The sequence below is a fragment of the Tubulanus polymorphus genome, chromosome 1 (genome assembly GCF_964204645.1).
Source record: "Tubulanus polymorphus chromosome 1, tnTubPoly1.2, whole genome shotgun sequence".
Taxonomy (NCBI): Eukaryota; Metazoa; Nemertea; class Palaeonemertea; order Tubulaniformes; family Tubulanidae; genus Tubulanus; species Tubulanus polymorphus.
Window position 1 is genome coordinate 3,613,862 of NC_134025.1, and position 22,365 is coordinate 3,636,226.

The 22,365-nt window shown below is 36.6% G+C and overlaps 2 protein-coding genes across 2 annotated transcripts; one reads left to right on the forward strand and one right to left on the reverse strand.

The window, feature by feature from the left end:
- The first annotated feature begins 125 nt into the window (after positions 1–125).
- On the forward strand, positions 126–18,868 carry LOC141915390 (lysosomal-trafficking regulator-like). The gene is made up of 57 exons (XM_074806899.1): positions 126–235; positions 645–754; positions 847–929; positions 1,163–1,328; positions 1,414–1,501; positions 1,576–4,205; positions 4,292–4,456; positions 4,537–4,663; positions 4,746–4,942; positions 5,024–5,090; positions 5,174–5,283; positions 5,383–5,854; positions 5,979–6,035; positions 6,530–6,692; positions 6,785–6,923; positions 7,008–7,176; positions 7,266–7,456; positions 7,540–7,812; positions 7,895–8,068; positions 8,139–8,420; positions 8,509–8,707; positions 9,138–9,278; positions 9,465–9,550; positions 9,640–10,156; positions 10,235–10,377; positions 10,463–10,632; positions 10,712–10,841; positions 10,915–11,018; positions 11,100–11,195; positions 11,272–11,357; positions 11,444–11,587; positions 12,082–12,456; positions 12,628–12,767; positions 12,860–12,925; positions 13,004–13,135; positions 13,214–13,384; positions 13,457–13,533; positions 13,609–13,797; positions 13,869–14,014; positions 14,106–14,214; positions 14,302–14,363; positions 14,447–14,505; positions 14,579–14,731; positions 14,827–15,071; positions 15,154–15,220; positions 15,298–15,457; positions 15,538–15,678; positions 15,754–15,971; positions 16,044–16,271; positions 16,360–16,552; positions 16,635–16,771; positions 16,840–16,938; positions 17,022–17,164; positions 17,264–17,361; positions 17,438–17,591; positions 17,661–17,732; positions 17,811–18,868. The coding sequence occupies exons 2-57, from the start codon at positions 653–655 to the stop codon at positions 17,932–17,934; spliced, it is 11,229 nt and encodes a 3,742-aa protein (XP_074663000.1). The 5' UTR covers positions 126–235; positions 645–652; the 3' UTR covers positions 17,935–18,868.
- Positions 18,869–19,026: 158 nt separating this feature from the next.
- Positions 19,027–20,426, reverse strand: LOC141915074 (uncharacterized). The gene is made up of 4 exons (XM_074806481.1): positions 20,357–20,426; positions 19,956–20,113; positions 19,289–19,355; positions 19,027–19,198 (listed from the first exon to the last, which is right to left on the reverse strand). The coding sequence occupies exons 1-4, from the start codon at positions 20,373–20,375 to the stop codon at positions 19,065–19,067; spliced, it is 378 nt and encodes a 125-aa protein (XP_074662582.1). The 5' UTR covers positions 20,376–20,426; the 3' UTR covers positions 19,027–19,064.
- Between the last annotated feature and the right edge of the window lie 1,939 nt (positions 20,427–22,365).

The window sequence follows — 22,365 nt, forward strand, 5'->3', positions numbered from 1 at the left end:
AATGATATACGCGAACACGCATCTTGTGATGCGCGTGACTCAGACTTGGAGCGTCTGAACAAATTACCATCCGGTGCTGCCATCTGTCGGGATATTTACGGAGGTCACATGTCACAAATATGGTGGACGACCCTCCACTGGAAATACTAATAGGCCTAGATATTTACTTGAGTGACATTTGAGAAATAGAGGACATCTCGGCGTTAAACGCACTGGGAAAAGAATCTAAATTATAGTAAGAATCAAATATTCATTTCTGAAAATAGATGTGGTCTATTTCCATTATTTCAAACATTATTTTTAAGGTTTACAAAAATGGGTCTCAAAAAAGTCCAAGTTGTTGCACTTTTTACTCTGATTTTTAGTAGGCCTACTTGTTGACTGAATTTTTTTGCTTTAAACTTTGTACTATCCTTACTGAATGGTTAATGTTGTGGGACTGTCATTTGTCAACTGCGCCATCATCTGTCCACCTGCCATTATCAGATTATTTGACACCACAAAATATGTGAAATAATTCAAATTGAACAGCTTTACCATAATTGACTTATCATGCTTATAAGGCTAGGACCAGCCCAGGATCTATCCCTATGTTGAAATGGGTTGAAAATGGTTTTCCATTTGTTGAATAACCAAATTTTTAGTTGTGAAAATGGACTTGATTGAAGATGGTCCGGCCCAGAAGCTGAAAGCTGCCTGGGATGATTACACAAAGATCCCTCGAGATCCAATGAAAGAAGATCAACTTCGTGAGGTAAATCTAACAATCAATGATATTCTTATTATTATTGTTGTTATTCTCTTATGATCAAATTATGCTATAATATTTTGCTTGTCTTTTTTCAGAGGTCATTCAAATTGGATTGTTTCCTAAAGCTATTTTTGCAAGAGAGACTTGTCGTTGAAAATGTGAGATCATTACATTTCAGGTTAGTTCAAATTGATTTCACAAATTTATCATTGTTTTTGAAATAATATCTAGAACAAATCAGGTATCTGAATTCCAGAAACGAGTCATTCTACTTATACATTGACCTTTCTTGTTATCTCAAAACGTAATTGTGAAATATTTTGCCCTTGTATTTAATAAACATCAATACTATTGATAATTGTCTTATTTTTGCAAATTTTTCAATAAATCAACCTTATTTTCTATTGACAGCGACATGAAAAGCGTGTGTAACATATTGTCGCGTGAGTTTTTGTCCGATGTACATTTATGCTGCAATCAAACTCAAGATGAGGACGATGTATCTGATTTACAGTTATATTTATTATCTGATCGGGGTTGGATGATTCTTCAGGTTTTGCATCTTATCGGAGTTGATGTGAGTACCGGTATGAGGACAGTTGATGACTCTTCCAACTGATTACTGAAAAATTGACCGTTTAATAAATCCGTTATCATTTTAGGCATTATCTAGTAATATGGAGCTTGCTGGGCTCTTGGTGTCCCTCATTCCATTGTGCTGTGGTTTTCCTACCGGTGAAGAAGATCCAGGTAATATTTTCAGAATTGGTGATCATCGTATTCGATGTGTCTGTATTGAGTATTCTTTCTATCGATGATTTCAGTTGATTGCCCTTTATCATCTGTGGATAGCTTTATGTTTAATACGTCGTGTATCGTCGGAGATCGGGTGCCGAACGCTCGATGTCAGGAGCGAAAAGATTCCATCACTTCCTCATCTTTAATGACGTTTCGACGTCAGTATCACAGAAGAAATCATTCGATAAACTTAGCTTCATCATCAGATTCATGTTCTGATGATGAAACCGCTATCAATGAAAAGCCCAGACGAAAAAGGCTGCAATCGAATGAAAAGCAATATTTCAGCCTGCGTAACAGCTCGGAACCCGTTAATCAGAATCAATGCTTGTTACTATTTGAAGACTCTTGGAGATTAGACACAGTCCTCAATGCTAACGGCAAATTGAGCAGTTTGGAATTATGCATGTTGATGTTAGAGTTGCTGAAAGATTTGTGTTTAAGTGATGTCCAGCAACAACAAATCAATAAACAGCTAGCTGTAGCTATGCTTCCAACTCTTCTAGAGGTACTGAGTAGTATTCAGTCGGAAGAACTAGCTACGACAGAATCGGGTTGGTCAGCTACTTCACGCAGTGTCCTGCAGCGTTTTATCGTGCGAGTTATTCTTTCATTATCCGTAATTATCAGTTATCATCAAAGCGGTTACGAATGTTTAAAGACGAATGGTGTCTTACCAATGCTGCTAGAAGTATCAGAAATTTCGCTGAGGCGCGTCGATCTTCATGGAAGCGTAAAAGATGCCGATGAATTTCTGAAAGATTGGTTGATAGTGCAGCTTTGCTACGAAATTCTGGAAGGACTTCTGTTACTGTTACACTATCTACTGCGCAATATTCACATCACTACGTCTAGTGTCACTAATGCGTTGAAATTGATCAACGATTTCGAAGAACATCACGGAAACGCGATGTTGAAAATACTGATCGATTATACCGACTCTCGGCTGTTCGCTGAAACAATTCCCGATCACGTGTTATGCGCACGCGTCATCGTGGAGTCGAGGCAAATCTTTCGCGCGATTTCACATTTGATTTATACACTCAAGAGTGTCAAAGTTGAATACATTCATTCGATGAAGTGTTTAAAACGACGTCATATTCATTGTGAACTGGAGCTATATCAATCTCACCACCATAGTATCCTCGGAAGTCCACATTACGAATACGAGAAGAGTTTCACGAGTAGCGCTAGTTATGGAAGTTACGATGATTTGTGCGTTCATTCAGTCAACAGTTCAGTTGATAAATATCTGTGCGCAGTTGCTTCCTGGGGACAGATTCTGTTGAATATATATTCGGGATTGAAAACTAAATCAATTCAGTTGATGCTTCTGCATAATCTCGAAATATCGGGTCTATGTTGTTGTATCAAGCCACGCGTAATCATCGAATATTTGCTGGCTGAATTTGAGACGAAGCCGGCGTCGACCAGGACAGCGGTATTACGCGTCATTATAATTCTCTTGCTGGAACATTGTAAGAATAACGCAAGCGAATCGATCGAACCCTGTTTGACTTGTTCGGACGGAGAGAAGAAGTTCACATCAGCTGCGATGAAAAAAATCATGAAGAAACCTAGCTTGGAGAAAAACTTCAATGGCGGTTCGGTGGACGGTGATGTGTTTCAGTGTTACGATACGACTGATAGTGCTCTATCGAGTAGTGAGGCTGATACTGAAGACATGTTAGAGAGTAAATGGTCGTGTTTGAAATCATTTACCGATTTGATAGATTGCGACGTATCAAACGTAAGCTCACAGGTAACTAAACATCTACTGCACTTAATACGTCATGGTAATCATGAGATTCAACAAGAACTCTTTTCGAGAGTGCTTATTCCATCGATCAACGGCGCTAAGAAGAAATTCATCACGGACAATAGTTCTGGTGTTTTAGATGATACAAACTATCACTGGCATACTGTGATTCTGCATTGTTTAAGCGCACTACCTGTGTTGTTACAGTCTAGAACTGCGCAGGCTATCTTTCATCGTTACGGCTGCTTACAATGCATATCTGAACTTCTAGACATCCCATCTTTACAATCCTCTGTATTGAAGATATTTGAAGTGCTGATCATACTCGGTGATTTAACGCTTCATTCTGAGGTTAAGTCGGAATTGACGCGTGCTGTAAGTATGCAAGACATTGATGAAATATCCGTAGAAGAGGCCGCACCATCGCTCTCAAAACATCACAGTATCGAACACAGAACGTGCGTGTTGAGTGTCAATGCATTCATTGATATTCTATACAGGCAGCTGGAATTAGACTCGACTAATTTCGATAATTGTAACTCGCATGATACCAATGATGACCCGGCACAAGATTATGCAGCTATCACCCGTCTACGATCGGCTTCTACTAAAAGTGTCAGCGCTCCGATTCCGGATGACTTTTCCTTTCTCGAAAACATGTGGAACACTTGTGAAAAACTTTTTATTCACAGTTCAACATTCAAATCTACATTCCTTACCCGACATGGCACACATGTTACGTACAAATGTTTGAAGTCAATGCTTAGATCATTAGGTTCTGTTAGTGAAGACCAAACAAGTGTAATGATGAGAAAAACAGTTTTCATGAAGAAAGTTGCCATAATAGTATCACAACTGCGTATGTGTATGGAATGGTGCAGTAATAGTTCAGATAAGGTAAAAACGATTGTTTTTAGAAATACTCGTCGACGAGGTTAAATTTGTGCTTCCATTTCTTTTTGTATTTCCATTTGTTACAACAGAACTTCACTATTAGTCACTTGATGAAGAATGTAAAGGACATCATATTGCAAAATGCACCACAGAATTCTGCAGATTTGAAGCTGTTATGTAACGGTCTTATTAGTGTATCAGTTCCCAGGTCATCTGTAGAAGAGCTGCTTAGGAGTAATGCACATACATTTATGGTATAGCTCGTTTATATATTGATTTCAATTGAAAATACTCTCCTTTCATTAATGCATGTTAAAGAATTGGTTGTTTTTAGCACTTTGAGAATGAATTTGAACAAGATGACAATGACATCAGCACAGATTCGAGTAGTCTGGAAAGTGATTATACTGAACTCGGCTATGAAGCTGATGTTGAGTATGTGGCTAATGATGCAGAAGACGGTGAGTTTGTTTTATTCTTACCGTATATATTTTGATTATTGAAAAAGGATTTGATTCTAAAACTGTCATGTCTGTTATGAAGGCGTCAACAAACGCAGCAGACATATTTGGAGGCTGCCGCTTGAAAAGTCTCTAGCATATCCGCAGATCATTGTTTCCACGTTGTCACTGATTGCGGAGCTTGATCAGAAAACTGGGGAAATTGCGCAATCACTTCTTCACGATATTATCAGCATGGCGAAAGAAACACCTGCTAATTGTATCTCGCTGTACGATGAGGTAATTCATTCATTTGATGAAATTGATTGTCGATTGTTCGACTTGAGCTGTAATTCAATTCGTGTCATCATTCGGTTGTAGAATTTGGTGAATGTTTTACTCGAGCAATTTTCTGATGTCATTTCAAGTGAGGAATATGCAGGAAGTGGTTAGTATTATCTATGTCGGTGTATCATAGCTCATATTTTAGCTGCTTTTGCTTTATCTATGTAAGTACTATGTAATTTTCAGTTGTTCAGAAGCAATTGTTAGAGTTGTTTATGGAACTTGCTAAACTTATGTTTTCTTCGGTTGAGTTGCGCTTCTATTTGAACTTGTTCAAGCAAGACAAACCTGCAGTTGTAAGTTATTCTTTAACTTTGTATGAAATAGATGAACTACAAAAAATAGTAGCTAGATTATTATCTAATTGTTAAACTATTGTTTGATTTATTCCTTAGAAAATTCTTCTGGCTACATTGGCAACATTAGCTGAAAACATGGTTATGCAACCGACATATATCCTGACTTTCCCAGCTCTATCAAACACCAACTCGACTACTACCCAGAGAACAAATAGTGCTTCGAGTGTATCTTCACAAACAGCATCTCCTGGAATTATACAAACATCAGGATCATACATAGTCGTTACGCATGAAGATGCCTTAGGTATTGCTGCGTCGGAAAAAGGCGTTCATAATGATAAAACAAAGCCTTCAACTAAGAAGACGTCTCCGTGGACCTGTGGGTCTCTGCAGCTGCCACTTAGTGATTATCTGATGTGGACAGCTAAAAGCAAGTCATTTAGCACTTCACTGTGGCTGAGAGTTCAGAGTTCTGGCTTCCGTATGAGTAATCCAACATTAAGAAGCAGAAGCCGATACAATAGGAATTCGTCAGTTCTTGACAACAGCTCTGGTTCAGAAGCACTCGGTGAGTTACAGGCACTTTTCCATTTGAAACATTTTCATCTAAAAAAGTTCATTATTTGAATATGCCTTGGGTTATCATCTGATTATAATCATGCATGTTTGTTTTGAATGTTGTTTTGCGTTAGGTCACCCATTTTCCAATTATCTTACAATTTGGTATCAATTAACTCAACCTGACCCTGGTGAGTTTTTCTTAGCCATAACGTAATGCTAATTTCAGTAGATATCCAAGCAAATCAAAACTGTTCGTGATCACAGTTAAATTTGATTCATTTATTGCAGAATCATTAATAATCGAGAACTAATTTTTTGCTCAATGATTCTTATTTCATAACTGCATCCTTACCTCTAATATCATTTCAATTGATAATAATGAATACCGATACATTTTGGCTTGCTGTGCATGATTAACAATTCATTATCGTATCAGTGATTTTACATTGTATACATTTTCATTATTTATAGTATTGTAAAATCATAGTAACAATATCTATGACAAATACGTATCAAAATCATGATGCCTAGTCTTCAGTTCATGTGATTGGTACAAATAATCTTTAGTTCTTGCTGGTGAGAATGTTGTGAGATGTCTCGAAGTGACGCATATAGTTCAAATTACCGTATGTCTTATTGAAATATGCGTGAACATACATTCTGAAGCAATTTTCATTTTTAGATAGTGATTATCAAGCATCTGCTGTCAATAACAAGGCACCTTACCGTAAACTATCAGTAGCCAGGAATTTGACTGATAACTGTTTACATTTATTCTCTGTCGGCTCCAAGGAAATGTTGGTGGAAGTTTGGGCTGATCCTTTCAATGGATCTATTATTACAAGGTTATTTCTTATTAGATAATTAACATCAGGTATTGTGGTGCATCCATTCACATATTCACAGTGTAAACTATTCATTTATTGGCTTTTTTCAGATTAACAAGTTCGTGGATTGACTCGAATGTTATCGAAGAAACAAAGATACCAGCTGTGTTGACTCCGGGCAGTTGGCAGCATCTTGGATTCATGTACTCTGAGTCTCTCAACAAGAACAAAGAAATAGTCACTGCATGTGTAAGTATTCAGCAAAATTATCTTTGATATTTCTCATCACATACCTCTGCTTATACGTGTAATGAATCTTTTGTTTTGTCATAGGTAACATGTATCGTAGACGGGTGTCATTTCCGGCAAATATCTATGAAATATCAACTCCTACAAGTAAATCCTAGCAATGCATCGGTGTTGATTGGTCACAGCATGTCTGACTCTGAAATACGTACTACACCTGGGTCTTGGCAGATGGGAAACTTCATGCTGTTCAAAGGTGAATATTGTCTTGCTGTTTCCTGTCTTTTGTGCTTGTCTTATGTATCATTACATTGTAAATTGTATTAAATGTATTCGATATTTCAGATTGTATCCCGAAGGAGACTTTGTTTCATTTGTATAGTCTTGGCCCGGAATGTAGCACTATCAGTCAGTGCGATTCAGCCAGTCTAAAAGCCATATACAAGCATTTCATCAATCAAGATCTACTGCTTCAATCTGGTCTCAGTTTTGATGTTTTAACGGGCAACCATTCAATTGCATTACAGCATATGAGGGTAAGCACTCGTTGTATTACAACTTAGCCTGTAATTATGGAAAATACACCAGTATTTTATGTTTGGTACGCATTTCATTTTAGGAAAGCTTTTTACTTGGATATTTACCGAGTCATGCAGAAACGTACAACCTTTATCAACCTCAACCACTGGGCACTGTTAAAGAATCAAGTAAAACACGTCTAACTGATATCTTTACGAGTACCAAGCCTCATGGATTTGATGCCCTTCTACAAAAGCCAGTTGTTATGGATGCAGGAGCAATGGCTCAGTTGGTACCACAGATCTATCGAGGTCTGACTGGGGCTATTGATGAAATTGGTGGAATTGGAGTATTCATTTTCCTTTATGCTCGCGTGAGTATATAGTATATTTATCAGTTGGTATGCATAACCTCTCAGTTACTTATCCATTTATTTCTGTATTATTCATGTCTAGATTGTGGAGAATTTCCAAAATGAAGATTATCAAGCGAAAGCCTTGAAACTCTTGTTCAGCCTTATTCAACATCATGAGAAATATGCTAAAGAATTCAGTCATATCGGTGGATATGCCCTTCTGCGAAAAGTTATGGACACGCCTAAATGCTTGATTGGTTATCCAACCCTTGAAGTAAGATCATTTTAAATCTTTTAGACAAGTTCAAATTTCACTCAAGTAAATATTATATGTGTTTTTGCAGGTATTACTAAATGCATGTACTAGTGAACCAATAGTTCAGTATGATGAAACAAACGATACATACAGTTTGAATGAATTGAAATATGTTCTCGTCACTGATACTGACATCATTAGTCAGATACTGTTGGCTTGGAGGGTTTGGGACAAAGTGGATACTGATATATGGAAAATGGCATTTACCGCACTAGAACTCATGGTCAGAGAAGATCACGTACATCTGGAATTCAATTTGAAACAGTTTTCCGCAATTGATATTGTTGGCAGTTTGTTACTGATATTCCAGGTAGTGAAATTTACACGTACGAAGATTTTAGATCCGGTGTTTGATATGTCGATACATGGGATAAATGTATGAAATCATGTCGTTTTAGGAACGGATTCAAGAAGCTGTTCCGTCATTACCTATTCCAATCTGTGATAGCGTAGTCACTATAATACACTGTATGATGAGTTCGCCACCAGATACAAATATGTTAGTAACAATCTGTGACTTTCTACTGTTAGTTCATCCAGCGGCGATGACCTTCGTCAGTCACACTATCGATGGATTCTATTTCACATTGAAGTGTGGTAAGTTTCCACTTTCAGTCTTTCCACTTAATTATGAATTAGTCACGATGACTCATAATCAGATGCATCCGCATAATTCATGGATATGGCTTTTCAGGGTATCAAAATTCAGCTAGGTATCGTAGAGGTACATTTCATATTGATCATTATTTCTTTCGTAGCGTTTAACATGTATCATAGTCTTTTAATGCTTCCACTGTTACATTTAAAGCATGTCCCTTCTGAGCATTTATCTAAGCCATACTTTGCTTTAGTGCTGTAAGAATATAGTTGTTTCAGAGTTAATGCTGTGAATGAATAAGATTATTGTAAATATGCTTATACCATGTACACTTGCATTTGCCTTATCTAATTGAATAATTGCTCTGTCAAACTTCTGTAGTGAACGCTTGAATGTAGCATGCGTATTATTTACATGTCGATACTGCAGCTGAGGATCAGGCTGAAAAACAGAGACAGAAACATGTTGAACTGACGCATTCATTTCCTGCTTCTCACTCAACGCCTAGTTTACAAGAGAGATACAGATTTGATTCAGATAGTGAACAATATACATCATATACACACCTAGGTAATAGATAAAGCTTTGTAATTATGGACCCAAAACCGACGCATACCGGTATATCGTCTTGTATTTTTGATACACTATATATTGATTATGTTATCGATATTTTCCAGGTTTCACTTTAATAAAACCACCTTGTTTATCTTTACGTTCAATACATAAATACATCAGTATAAATTCATTCATTTCCAGAACGAAAAATGTCAATAAGTTGCCCACCTAGTCCAACTCTAGGTATAGGTCAGGATGTACCAGGCTCTCCGGAAAAGATAATTGTGGTATTTATGGTTACTTCTCTCTTGTTGATTAAAAAGCATTCAGAGTTCAATCGGTTGTGAAAATTCTATTTGTGCTTGAATTCATTCAGGGATCTGCTGACTCTGGTTCGAAATCGGATGGCGGCACCCCGGATAGATTGGCAGCTGCCCTCGAGTTGTATTCCTTAGATGGTAAGAAACTCCAGGACATTAAAAACTTTGATGAAGTCGGAGCCGCCGGCAGTACCGGTAGTACTTTACTACCGAGCAACTCGATGGATGATATCTGGCGTCGCGCTCAGGAACTGATGTATGCATCCACCTCATCTGAATCGAGTGTAGATCACACGCGTTACGCGACACGATTGAGACGTGTTAAAACATCGGACTCGGAAAGTTTCGTCGAGATCGATCGCTCTAGTCAAATACACAGTCCGGAGATACTAAATCCGAAGAAACAACTGCCATTTTCCGATACGGTGGATCAAAATCAGAGTATTTTGAGCGATGAATGGGAAATGTATCCGACGCCTACATCGATGAAAAGCGTGCGAGTTCATGTTAAAACCCAAGAAACATTCGACGACATTGAAGAAGATGAAATTGGTCTAGTGCACGTTTGTATCGGTAATTATTTTGTCTTTGTATTCGTTTAATTAATAGTATTAGAATATAGATCAGATATATAAATGTATATATTTGTAGGTATGTTGAAACTATTAGCAAATGAAGTTGTCACTCTACCGGATAGTTTGGTTCAGAAAGTACTCGGTAATGTCATCCGTCCTGAAATGTTGGTCGTACTTGCTCATCACAATGCTAGTCAAATAAGAACTGCCGTTGTTAAGGTAAATCACGTCATGTGTTCCATATTCATGCCTTTTCTGTCCAACAAAGAGTAACTACATTTACAAAGCATACATCTATTTTCAGTTACTAGCCAGTTTTATTCAGAGAGCTACTCCACCACTAGTTGATCGCTTTGTCAACCAGAATGGTTTCCATCTTTTGTCTAGTCAGCTTCATCAGCATGTTGCCACGCGCCCTCTAGTCGAATCTTGTCTTTCCATATTCTTTGGAAAACACCACAGCCTTCACGAAGAGTAGGTGTTCCCGAGGTGTGTCCTCTTTAAATCGATTGTATCCGATTGATGTCTGATGATGCCGATGTTACTATTTCAGCATGGATCCATCGATGTTTTTAGAAACCACGTCATTACAGAAGCAAACTGTTGTCTTGGCGATGTCACTTTTAGAAAATACGACTTATGATGCCACCCTCTGTCATAATACCCTGTGCATGCTTTCTCAGGTAAGAACCTAGATATCTTACTGTCAACTATGATGTCCTACTTACAATAAAATGATGCTGCTCGTTTCTACAGATTTGTGAAGCAGCACCTGGTTTAGCTGGAGTGATGCTGGAAAATGGTTTGTTAGAATCGTTATGCAACACATTGATGGCTATTAATGCAATCAACCGTACCAGGTAATGATATCGTCGTATTTTGAGATAAATTCATATATTCTTGTTCATTTCATACATGTCCTTGTCTTACTTGAATCGCAGGCCCGAAATTTGTAGCATTAATGGTGAAAATGAGAAACGCGTGTTGATTGAAGATATGGAGCATTTGTTTTCCCTCATCGCGGTTCAATCTTTTGGGTAAGTCATTATACAAACAAGTATAGACTCAAATCGAGATTCTTTTCTAATTCGGCTCTTATTGTTTGATTACTAGGACAAGTGGAATTGTATATCAGCAGTTATTTGAAGATGTCATATATATGCTGTTAGCTCTGGAACAAAGTGAACGCAAATCATATGGTAAAAAAGTTTTTCAACATAGGTTAATGCATAAATTTAGATATAACTTGTACTTTATTCATATATTTCATGTAAATCTTTCTCAGGTAACCGCGCTGAAGCATGTCTCACGATCCAGTCTATTCAATACCAAGTATTCCAGGCTGTTATTAACGATATATCTACACGATTTGAAGAACCATCTGCCAAATACCTGGACATTCGTAGATCAACAACATTTGTACCACCAGGTATTTAAATTAGTGAGCTTTGGACGCTCTCACATGATTAATTCTTAACTCACTCTACTTATATTGATCATAATCCCAAATCATTGTTAGTATCAATAAATTACATCGATATAAGCATATTCCTACACATGATTATACACTTCATAATTACACGTACTAATATTTTTCACTATGGTCGCTGCTTTGTTTCCCGTGTTTGCGTGTGGTTCTGCTTTTACATTGATTTAATACTCTCCTGGTATGGACATGGCTTGTAGCGTGCTTTTTTCCATAGATGTGTGGCACTTTATTTATCTATAATCATTCGTGATTAGTTTTACTACATACATTAATTGATGCACGTTCTTCAATTGTCTATGGAATAACTGCTGGACATAAATTAAAAACTCTTGAAACAATTATTCTTTAATTTTGTTGTGGAAACTTTACTCAATTTAAAAGTTTTGTTTAACTTACTTCGTATTATCTGCATATACTGCGTTTTGTATGTTTAGTTACTCCGCAAAGCATGGTGTCAAGCCAAAGGAACGCTCGAATGAAAAGTATAGATGTCGGAATATTGAAAAATCCTCGGCTTATCCGACCAGAACTTATAAACATAGTGGAAAGTAGCACAGCGGATGAACAAAGCAGTGATGATACGTTTATACGTGTTTCTCATCAAAATTGGTTACAAATTCCCCCACTTCCTAGTTCAGATAATACATTGTTGTTAGATCGAAACCGACGTCGATCTTCGCTATTGACCGAAGCTTTGTTGATAGATATCCAATTGAAGAAAAAGAAAAACACAAGAATCGGACAGAATGAGCTGCTGGAGAGAATGAAAAAAATCATCACACTCGCGGTTGATACGCTTATCTATGCAGGTTAGAATAGGGCCTACTACATGTAGGCATTCCATAAATTTTATTATCAATATCTCAATAATAATAGTAATAATGATAATTATAATGCGATTTATAAAGCGCTACATCCAGCGAAGCTGCTCAGAGCGCTTTACATGTGATAAATTATACAACGGTATTACAATATTTCAGTAGCGGTTAATAAGAATACCACATCGCTGTTCTATGGTCCACCATCACGGAGAGATTTATATGATGACAGTCTTCTATCAAGTAGCAAGTTTTCTCAGAGTCTCCTAGAGTTCATTCTTCGTTCTATTGTTGATAGCTTGGTATGATAAGGATATTTTATTTTTGAATGAGATACTGTAGTCGGTCCTCTTGTGAACTTCCAAAGATATTGACAAATTTAATATAATTTCAGGAGAAAAAGCCGAAATCATCATGGAAAACTTTAATCTGGCAAGCGAAAGACACCATGAGAATTCAGGTTTATTTCTTGTGTCCGGTGTTCTGTTGCAAGCATATGTAGGCACACTAGGATTACTTTCAATTTTATTATTTTCAGTTTTGTCGGCTGTTCAACTACATGATTACACCTGAATCTGTACTTGATTCAAAGATATTTGCCATTCATCTCTTAACTCATGAGCCCAGGTGCAAGGATATTGTGAAGATTACTTTTGGAGCAAATATTCCTGTATGTATATAGGTGTTACAGCTGTTAATTCTCCATAAACAGACCTATACTTGTATAATGTTTTTCATTGTTTTACAGCAAGGACAGAAGACGGTCGTGTTTCTGCATGATTATATCACATATCGCGGACATTTACTCGCGAATCTACAAGCGTATGAAGCTAAAGGTTTGATGGCAGTTTTAGGTCAGTGTGGATTCATACCATTAGAGGGCAGATTATCGAAAGAACAAAGAAATAGCATAACCGAGGTTTGTAATTATGCGAAAAATATTTTCTAACTTGATTTATGATGATATAATCAACAGAAACTTGATTTCCAGGATATGAATAATTGGCTCATCGATATCAAGAAGGGCAAAGAATTGTTTTCGAAAAAGAACCAGGGAGCACAGCAAAGGTAAAATTCACTCCAAAATATTCGCCTATAGTGCCTTGCATTGATATATACCGGTATCTTATTTCATTTCGAAAGAATATTCCACAAAAATGACAGTTTGTCGAGTAAAGTGTCCGCATCAGCGATGGAAGTCACGCAGGATGTTGTTAATACTCAGAACATTGAGAGGAAGAGATTTATAGAACATATCAAATTGACAATGGCAAATGGTCTCGCAGTTAAACGAAACTGGCAGCATCTAATACAACAGTTAACACATGAAAGGTGACTAATGATTTCATAACTTGTAAAACGAAGATATCTATGAATGGTTAATTCAATTTCTTTTCCCACAGAGGAATTTGGTTTGACGCCAAATCATATCCTCAGTCTTGGCAGCTTGATCCAACGGAAGGTCCATTTAGAGTGCGACGTCGTTTACAGAGATGTCATTTGGGTTTGAAAGAAAAGTATCTACTTCCTGATTGCAGAGAAAAACTAGGTACATTTTCATTCATTGAAAATATGCTTTGTTCTGTTGACTTTAAAAGATACATTTTTGCAGTTTAGAATAATTTGCATTCTGTCTTTAGAAGCTGAAAAGTATGAAGCACCTCTATCATACTTGTTTGATGATGGTGACCAACAATCATCAGATTCAGCTGCACTCATCTATAGACTTCATACAAATGAGAAAATACAGTGAGTTCTGGTTGTTGTAATATCAGTACAAAATATACTAGTAGTATAAATGAAGGGTTTTTAGCTGTAGTTTCGAGTATATTTCAGGCATACCTGCAGAAGTACCAGTGTAACACCATCGAGTGAAACATCAGGCGAAATTCTCATCGGTAAATCTTGACTTTTCATAAAAGAATATTCATTTCAAGATATATGTATCATATTTATAAATGAATTCGTTTGATTATTTCAGGGGAGACGCATGTTTACTTCGTAGCTGATATGGCCATTCTTGATGCGAACTATACTCAGGTTTGTCTTGATCTTTTTTTAACCTATTTAGTGTCTTACAACCGTAACTTCATGTGTTTGATGCATTTTAAAGGTCTTACTCGGGAACAAGGATCTTCTCTCGATGACCTGGCCTTACGACGAGATCAAAGAAATTCATAAACGTCGATATCAGTTACGTGATATAGCGCTAGAAATTTTCCTCACCAACGGAAAAACTTGTCTGCTGGCATTTGATTCTGCGAAGGTACCACAAATCAGGCAGAATAACATTACATGAATAATTCAAATTCATCATAGTGTGAAATTCAACTGTACTGTATACCCGTGTGTTTTATTTAGGAACGTGATGTGATGTATGGCCACCTTGATAGCATGAATCTACAAAATCTGATTAAGATGGAGAACCAAGCAGCTATTTCACAACTCTGGGTCGAAGGCCGTATGACAAACTATGAATATATAACACATTTGAACACCCTTGCCGGAAGAACGTTCAATGATCTCATGCAGTATCCTGTGTTTCCATTTGTTCTTTCCGACTACTTAAACCCTGTGTTAGACCTGGAAAATCCAGATTCATACAGGTAATACTAGTGATATGCATAATGCATTACCCGTACTTACAATACGTGGAGAATATAGATATTTTATTGAAATACCTTTCAGAAAACTGAATCGCCCGATAGCAGTACAACACAAAGATAAAGAGAAAAAGTTCAAACAGAATTATGATGTGAGTGTGGTATACAATAAGGAATGGAAGGTCATTGTTGCGATTATCGATACCATATGAATTACTTTGTGTTTCAGTGGCTGAAATCTGAATATGAGAAGTCTGATTATGAAGATGACATCAACCCATTAAAAGGTCCACCATATCATTATGGTTCACATTATTCAAACAGTGGAACTGTGTTGCATTTCCTCGTGCGTTTACCTCCATTCACTAAAATGTTCCTATCCTATCAAGGTGATTTATTAGTTTTGTCTTATGGAATCTGACCTAGGCTACGCATTTAAATTGACAATTGTATTCGTATTTTTTTTCAGACAATAACTTTGACATTCCTGATAGGTCATTCCATTCAGTAGCCACATCATGGAGACTTTCTAGTCTTGAATCTAATACAGACGTGAAGGAGTTGATTCCGGAATTCTTTTTCTTGCCTGAATTCCTTATCAACCACGAAGGTAAAGCGGAAACTGATTTTGATTCTTTTTAACAATTTTCTCTCTACTAAAATTTGTTGTATATTTTGTGTTTAGGGTTTGATTTTGGACATCGTCAGTCAGGAATACAAGTGAATGATGTTAATTTACCAGCGTGGAGTACAGATGATCCACGTCTGTTCATAATGATTCACCGCCAAGCGTTAGAGTCAAACTATGTCACTCAGAATATTCATCATTGGATTGATCTTGTGTTCGGTTTCCGTCAGACGGGAAAACCAGCGATCGATGCAGTTAATGTATTTCATCCATCGGTTAGTAGCTCTGACCTGTGTTTCATTTTCAGCTCTGTATTTGAAACAGTAAAAAATCTCGATTTCATTCAGACTTATTTCGGTATCGATGTCGATGGTATACAAGACTCTCTGAAACGTCAAGCTACAATCACTATGATTAAAACTTACGGTCAGACACCAAAGCAGTTATTCAAGTCACCTCATCTCAGCTGTGCATCAACAGAGACAAGCAGCTCGAATCTAGTGACGAATATACTGTTTACCTCATCTGAAAGATCCAGTTCGAGCACAGATCAAGATAAACCCATCAAATACAAGGTAAATTATGTATACAACAAATATATATTTTTGGAAAAATTTCTTTGATATGTGCATAAATCTATTGTCGTTCTTCTGATTTTTGCAGCCATCGCCTTTAATGTCTGTTAGAGGATTGAAGTGGGGAACTTATGTTACTTCCCCTGATTGTTCAAAACCTAGAATAACCTGGTCTCAAACATTTAAATCAGCAGTTACATCACTGTATGCACTGCCTACTGGTGAAGTTTTTGGCCTAGGTCCGTGTAGCTGTCTCTTGGTCAGATACAGTAAAGAGAAAGGCAAGTAACCATACTCTCATGTAGTTGTAGGTGCTGCTAATATGTTAGAAGTTTGAGCTAAGATTGTGTATATGTTATCTAGGTGTAACGACCATGCAGACAGTTGATTGTACATGGGCGGGTATTATCAGTTGGGATCACAACGATGGCATCTTGAGAATTCGCAATAAGAAGAATCATCCTCCTGTTAACTTTATCCATAAAATTGGAGCTGAGGAGGTTTGTATCAATTTGCTTTATTCGACGATAAACATGTACACATTCAACTGGCAATGCTTTGATTTCAGGTTACATGCTGTGCTTCGTTACCAGACTGCGCAATGATCTTCATCGGCCATAACACTGGTGTAATCAGGGTATATCAGACGACATTTAACGAAAACAAGGTGAATGTTCCGAATGCTTTGAGAATCCGAAATTCTTTTTTGAAATGTACTTAATCTTCTTGTATTCCTATTCTAAATTTCAGAAATGTGATATCCAAGTTAAAGGACATCATTTATGTCTATATGGACATTCCGGTCCTATCACTACTTTACAAGTATGTAAAACTTACAGTATAATGGTTAGTGCTAGTCAGGATGGTTTGTGTATCATTTGGGATCTGAACAGGTATTTTGATGATCTAGAGCAATGTTCAATTCTTTTTAATTTCCAATTTTGATATCTTCTAAACAAATTATTATTCATTTGTTTTCGTTTATTCTTCAGGTTAAGCTATATTCGATCAATCACAGATCACGAAGCCCCGGTTTTGTTAGCTGTTATCAGTGAAACGTTAGGAGATATTGCTTCTATAAGTAGAGAAGGTGAAATCTTTATTGAGATATATTAATAAACTGAATTTCAAGGAGTCCGTTTTTGCATCTGTTTGGTTCATTGCAGGTTTGGGAAGCTGTCTTCAATTACATACAATCAACGGTGATCACATCGCTACAGAGAACTGTCATGAAGAGATAAACTGTATTGCGTTTTCAACTGCACCGGAAGGACGTTCGGTTAATCTAATTGCTGGTGGTCTCAGTAATGGTCTTGTCAGGTAAGACGCGAATTTTCACATTGTTCTCTTACAATTTTAGATAGAAATCTGACTGTAGTCTTATTTTAGGTTGTGGAGTACATGGGATCTTCAACATGTTGGAGATATTGTGGTTTCCTTTCATCCTATACCTGTTTTGAGGTTTGTCATAAATTCAGAATATCATACATCGCGTAAACTCGACTTATAAAGCATTAAAGAAACTATTTCTATTCGTAGTTTGATGTATTCGTACGATGTCCAGAAGTTGTATGTATCGCTGGCAGATGGATCTGTCGTACTGTACGAACACAATCCACAAGGAAAACCGAAAGTTGACATCAACACATATTTTGATAAATAGAAGAAACGAACAATATGAAATTCTGTGTGCCATTGACATTACGTATCTAGTCAGTATTATGTACCGGTTGTATTGATATTAAGGGATTTCTGATTCGCCGCTGAATGATTTGATGAGAGCAACAGAACACATAACAACTGCACATGTACATACTAAATATTCGTTAGGCTGTTTATTTTAATAAGGTTTTTTGTATTGATTTGATTAAGTTATTTCATTATGAATGTATTTTTTTTGATTGATTCGTCTTTATTCAGTAGTTTTCATAATACCGATATATCTATCTTGGGTGGACGATTGTTTTGTGGAACTTGTTTTTTAGGTAACATAGAAAAACGAGTGATGCTGTGATTTTAATAAGCTCTTTTTTCCAACGATTTCATGTAATCTAATTCTAGAATGCTATCATCTGTTACATTTTCATTTATAATTATGTAGAGCTTAGAGTATAAGATTTGTGCCAAATATGCAAGCTGATTTCCCATCGATCTTGAAAACTGAAAATCATTTTCTTCACTTTCCTTCAGCGTTGATTCCACCTCCTTTACCCGACAGCGTGGAGATCGTAAATATTTCGCTAAATTGACCAGATTCCAAAATGAGATTCGAGCAAATTGAAAACTTTTTCCAAATGATTAATGATCACTGATTCAACATTGATGAGTGTTTCGTGTTTTGGTCAGTATTTGACGTTTCTGATGACCATATTTTCAAGTCTGAAAGAAACAGCGATTATATAGTATTTTCTTATGAAAGCGATGTGTTTGTGATGTATCGATAGCAAGACTACTGGCAGTTGATTTTAGATATTGAAATTATAAGATTCAGTATTGATACATGAATTGTCATTCAGTTTTTGTACAGAGAAATTTCTACTAGAGAGAATTGATTTATTGTTTAATCTAAAATATAGCTTTATGACACATTTATGATTAGATTGTTACATGTATTTATAGGTATATTTACACTATTATTCTCAATAAACGAATGTTTCTCGACTTCATCTTGTCTCGTCTATCAGTTCTGAATCCGAAGAAGTCTTAAGGTATGAATAGTACCACGATTTATAAAAAGGAAACCAACAGGCAGTGGTGTAATGACAGCATTATTATTTGCATTATATATATCGTTTATTTAAGAGCAGCTTTAATCTGAGCAAATGTCTTCTCCAAAGCGTCACGAAGCGTTATATCCAGTCTAATCGCTGGTTTACCTGTGGCCGTCGCACCTGTTAACCTGTCTGTCACTTTAGCCGTACATTTATCTGGAAATATAAGACAAATCGAAATTGTCTTTCATGCTACATGAAACAAAACATTCTCTTTTTGAAGGGAATTGTCGCCCATATACTTACTTGGTCCATTTTGAATGGTACATTTTGAACCATCAAAGTCAAGAGCACCGTAACCAGTGATAGGAATCTGAGAAGAAAAATATTAACCTATTATAGCATGTTAAAAAAATATCAACCTGAGCAGTATCAATCAATCAATCAATCAATCAATCAATCAATCAATCAATCAATCAATCAATCACATAAACATTTATATAGCGCCTGTTCCACTGATGCAGTCTTCACCGGCGCTGTAGTGGTCATTAAGGTCCTGTTAAACCAGTAGTCAACGTGGTGACCATTTAGCTGTGCGGTGACCAGTCTGCTCAGTAACCCTATTTACTAGGAACTTCTCCGGCCACCAGAAGGGCATCTTTTATGGTAAAATAGACAGTTAAAATGAGAGATGAACTCAGAAGTACTAGAATTATCCAAATCAAACTTAACTAGAGCTCAAATTCACAATCGATGTAGTAGTTCTATGGACCTGGCTGTTCTGTGTTTAGCCAGGGTCTCTAAAAAACGGAAAGGTCTTTCTCTAATGCTTTTTCGTTTGAGTTAGTGTCCATGGTTTACCTGAACATGGAAGAATGCATTACGGGCTTTTGGGGGTTCGCACGAATGAACGATGGGCTTGTAGAAATAAAAATACTTACTCTTATGATAATACCATTGTTACCCTACTTACTTGACCTTTCTTCATTTTTTTCGCCACGACGAATCCTACTCCTCTGGCTATTGCTGATTTGACGTCATTGCTGTTTGCGAAGAACTTCTTCAACAGCTCCGCGTGATCTTTGATGAACGATTCGTTCAACGCAAAAGATGACGCTACACACAACAAAACTAGAAAAAGGGCACTCGGGGTTATATTTCTAGCATTTGTTCAAACCTTTTCTGAGCAACACTGTAATTTCTTAAGAGCCCAAGGAATATCATATTCAAAAATGGAATCATAGACATAGTCGTACGTAGATAGGATGCATCAGATACGAAAAAAGCCGAATCACAGTATTTCCGACTTCATCTATTCGGACTGATGAAAAGTATAGTGGACTGTTTAGACTGGAGATCGCAATATTCACTTACCGATAATTGCTAATTTCATTTTAGAAGTAGAAATATCACTGAACTAAAACGTCATCTGTATCTTTTATAATAGTTTGTTTTATGTACACACATATTTCGTCAATACGAAAAGCGATAAGATTGCGCGGACAGACTGTGAATCAAACACATTCATCATTTTTTCGTCAAATAGCTGTCATTTTTCATAAATGAGATTTCGTTGCTGCTGCTTTTAATCAAAACGTATTTCTAAGCTACTATATTAGTTTTTACAAGGGTCGCTTTATTATCATTGAATAGGAATGTGATAATTTCCTTTGAATAACTTGGTGATGGTTAAATGATGAAATGTACGTAGTTTTTAGGAATGCCAGGATGGAATAGTTGTCTATTTACCGAAGTGCACTGCGGAAATCTAGATATGCTTTATGCAGACGCGACGTCAGCCAACCAAACAAGATTAGATTGAAGATACAAAACATCGATATTCATTCGAATGTTGTTTTTCAAATGATCACCCGACTCCAGCCCGTTGAAATACGTTATGACATATTTCGAATAGGTTTATGCAGTTTTGTTCTATATACGTGAGAATAGGCGGCTTACTTACCCATCACTCCATTTACTTTTAAGATTATATATCAATACGCTTTAAGGCAAATTTCACAATGACATGTGAACTACTGACACTGTAATTAGACCTAACTCTTGATATATTTCCACTCGATAGATCGAAATGATAAAAATTCATATTCATTAGAATTTACATACCGGTAATCAGAACTTTATTCGGTCACAAATGCAAATAAACAAACTAGCGATCGAAACTATAGTTCAAATGAAATACGCTGAAAAAGTCAACGTTAATGTTAATACTATGCTGAGTGATAGAGATATTGAAAAAGGAAATGTGAATACATTATATAATTATGATGGTGTTGGATGCTTTTTAGCCAATCAAATGGCTGCGATTGCGTGTTTTATGAATGATGAACCACATATTGTATATTTATGAAACCGTCATGAAAATTGAAATAATTCAACTTTCTTTTTAATTTTGAATAAGCACCTCTTATGATTTATCTCGCATTTCAATTACGTTAGATTAATAATGTCACACAGCACTTCATTATCAAGAGGACGGCATGAATATTGACAGGCGCGGGTGTTATTTGAAAAATGTCGTTTGAAGAACAATTTGAATGCTGTGATCAAACGAGAAGGTTATCAAACGACATTTTACATTCGCTTCGTTATTATCTTCGTACAATTCACCGATTCAGTATAAGCTTATATTGGCGTTTAAACAAGTTTTCAAAAAAAGAAATTTTATTTTCCATCATCATTCGACGCTTCTTCGCTTTTATCACTTTTTTCATGCTCAGCCGCGTCAAAATCTGCCATCGGTCCATTATATTTGGTGAGGTCTGCCGCAATCATTTCGTCTTGTTTTGCTGATTCGTTGGTTTTCTTCGAATCCGATGGCTTGCTCGGTTCCACTTTTTTCGTCACCATGTACCGATTAACCGGATTATTGTAGAGAGTAAGATCAGCCGCAATTAGAAACTCCTCGTCCAGATCCTTATGATTATGTTCCGCTTCTACTACTCCGCCATCAATTCCAGATTTGATCGTATCATTTGTCATATCTGTAAAGACAAAAGTATACATGTATAATCTTCCTTTACTCAACACGTTGATCCGAACTACCGTTAACTTGGGAGAGCGTTGTATTGTGGAAATTATGCAAGGGATTTGATCGATGATATCAATAAATCTTGTTAATGGCGGGCATGTCTCATTCATTCTGTTGGTCATTAAGTGAAACTGGTTCCATATATCGCCAGCATGCATATCGATATTTCACTATCATTTCATTGATTTTGGTTATATGCGCGGATCTATATTACCTTCGTTAATTAGAAAGCACAAAAGGCCCGAAAACCTACATTAGCAGCAGAAAGTCACCATCGATACGTGCAGCATTTCTGATATAGGTGAAAAATCACGAAAGTAATGATTTTAAAAGT

Coding starts and splice junctions, on each gene's coding strand:
- LOC141915390 (XM_074806899.1), top strand. CDS start 653: ATGGACTTGATTGAAGATGGTCCGGCCCAGAAGCTGAAAGCTGCCTGG. Junction 930..1,162: donor GTGAGATCATTACATTTCAG/GTTAGTTCAAAT, acceptor TTCTATTGACAG/CGACATGAAAAGCGTGTGTA. Junction 17,165..17,263: donor ATCATTTGGGATCTGAACAG/GTATTTTGATGA, acceptor TTTATTCTTCAG/GTTAAGCTATATTCGATCAA.
- LOC141915074 (XM_074806481.1), bottom strand. Junction 19,356..19,955: donor AAAAAATGAAGAAAGGTCAA/GTAAGTAGGGTA, acceptor TTTTCTTCTCAG/ATTCCTATCACTGGTTACGG. Junction 19,199..19,288: donor TACCATTCAAAATGGACCAA/GTAAGTATATGG, acceptor TTATATTTCCAG/ATAAATGTACGGCTAAAGTG.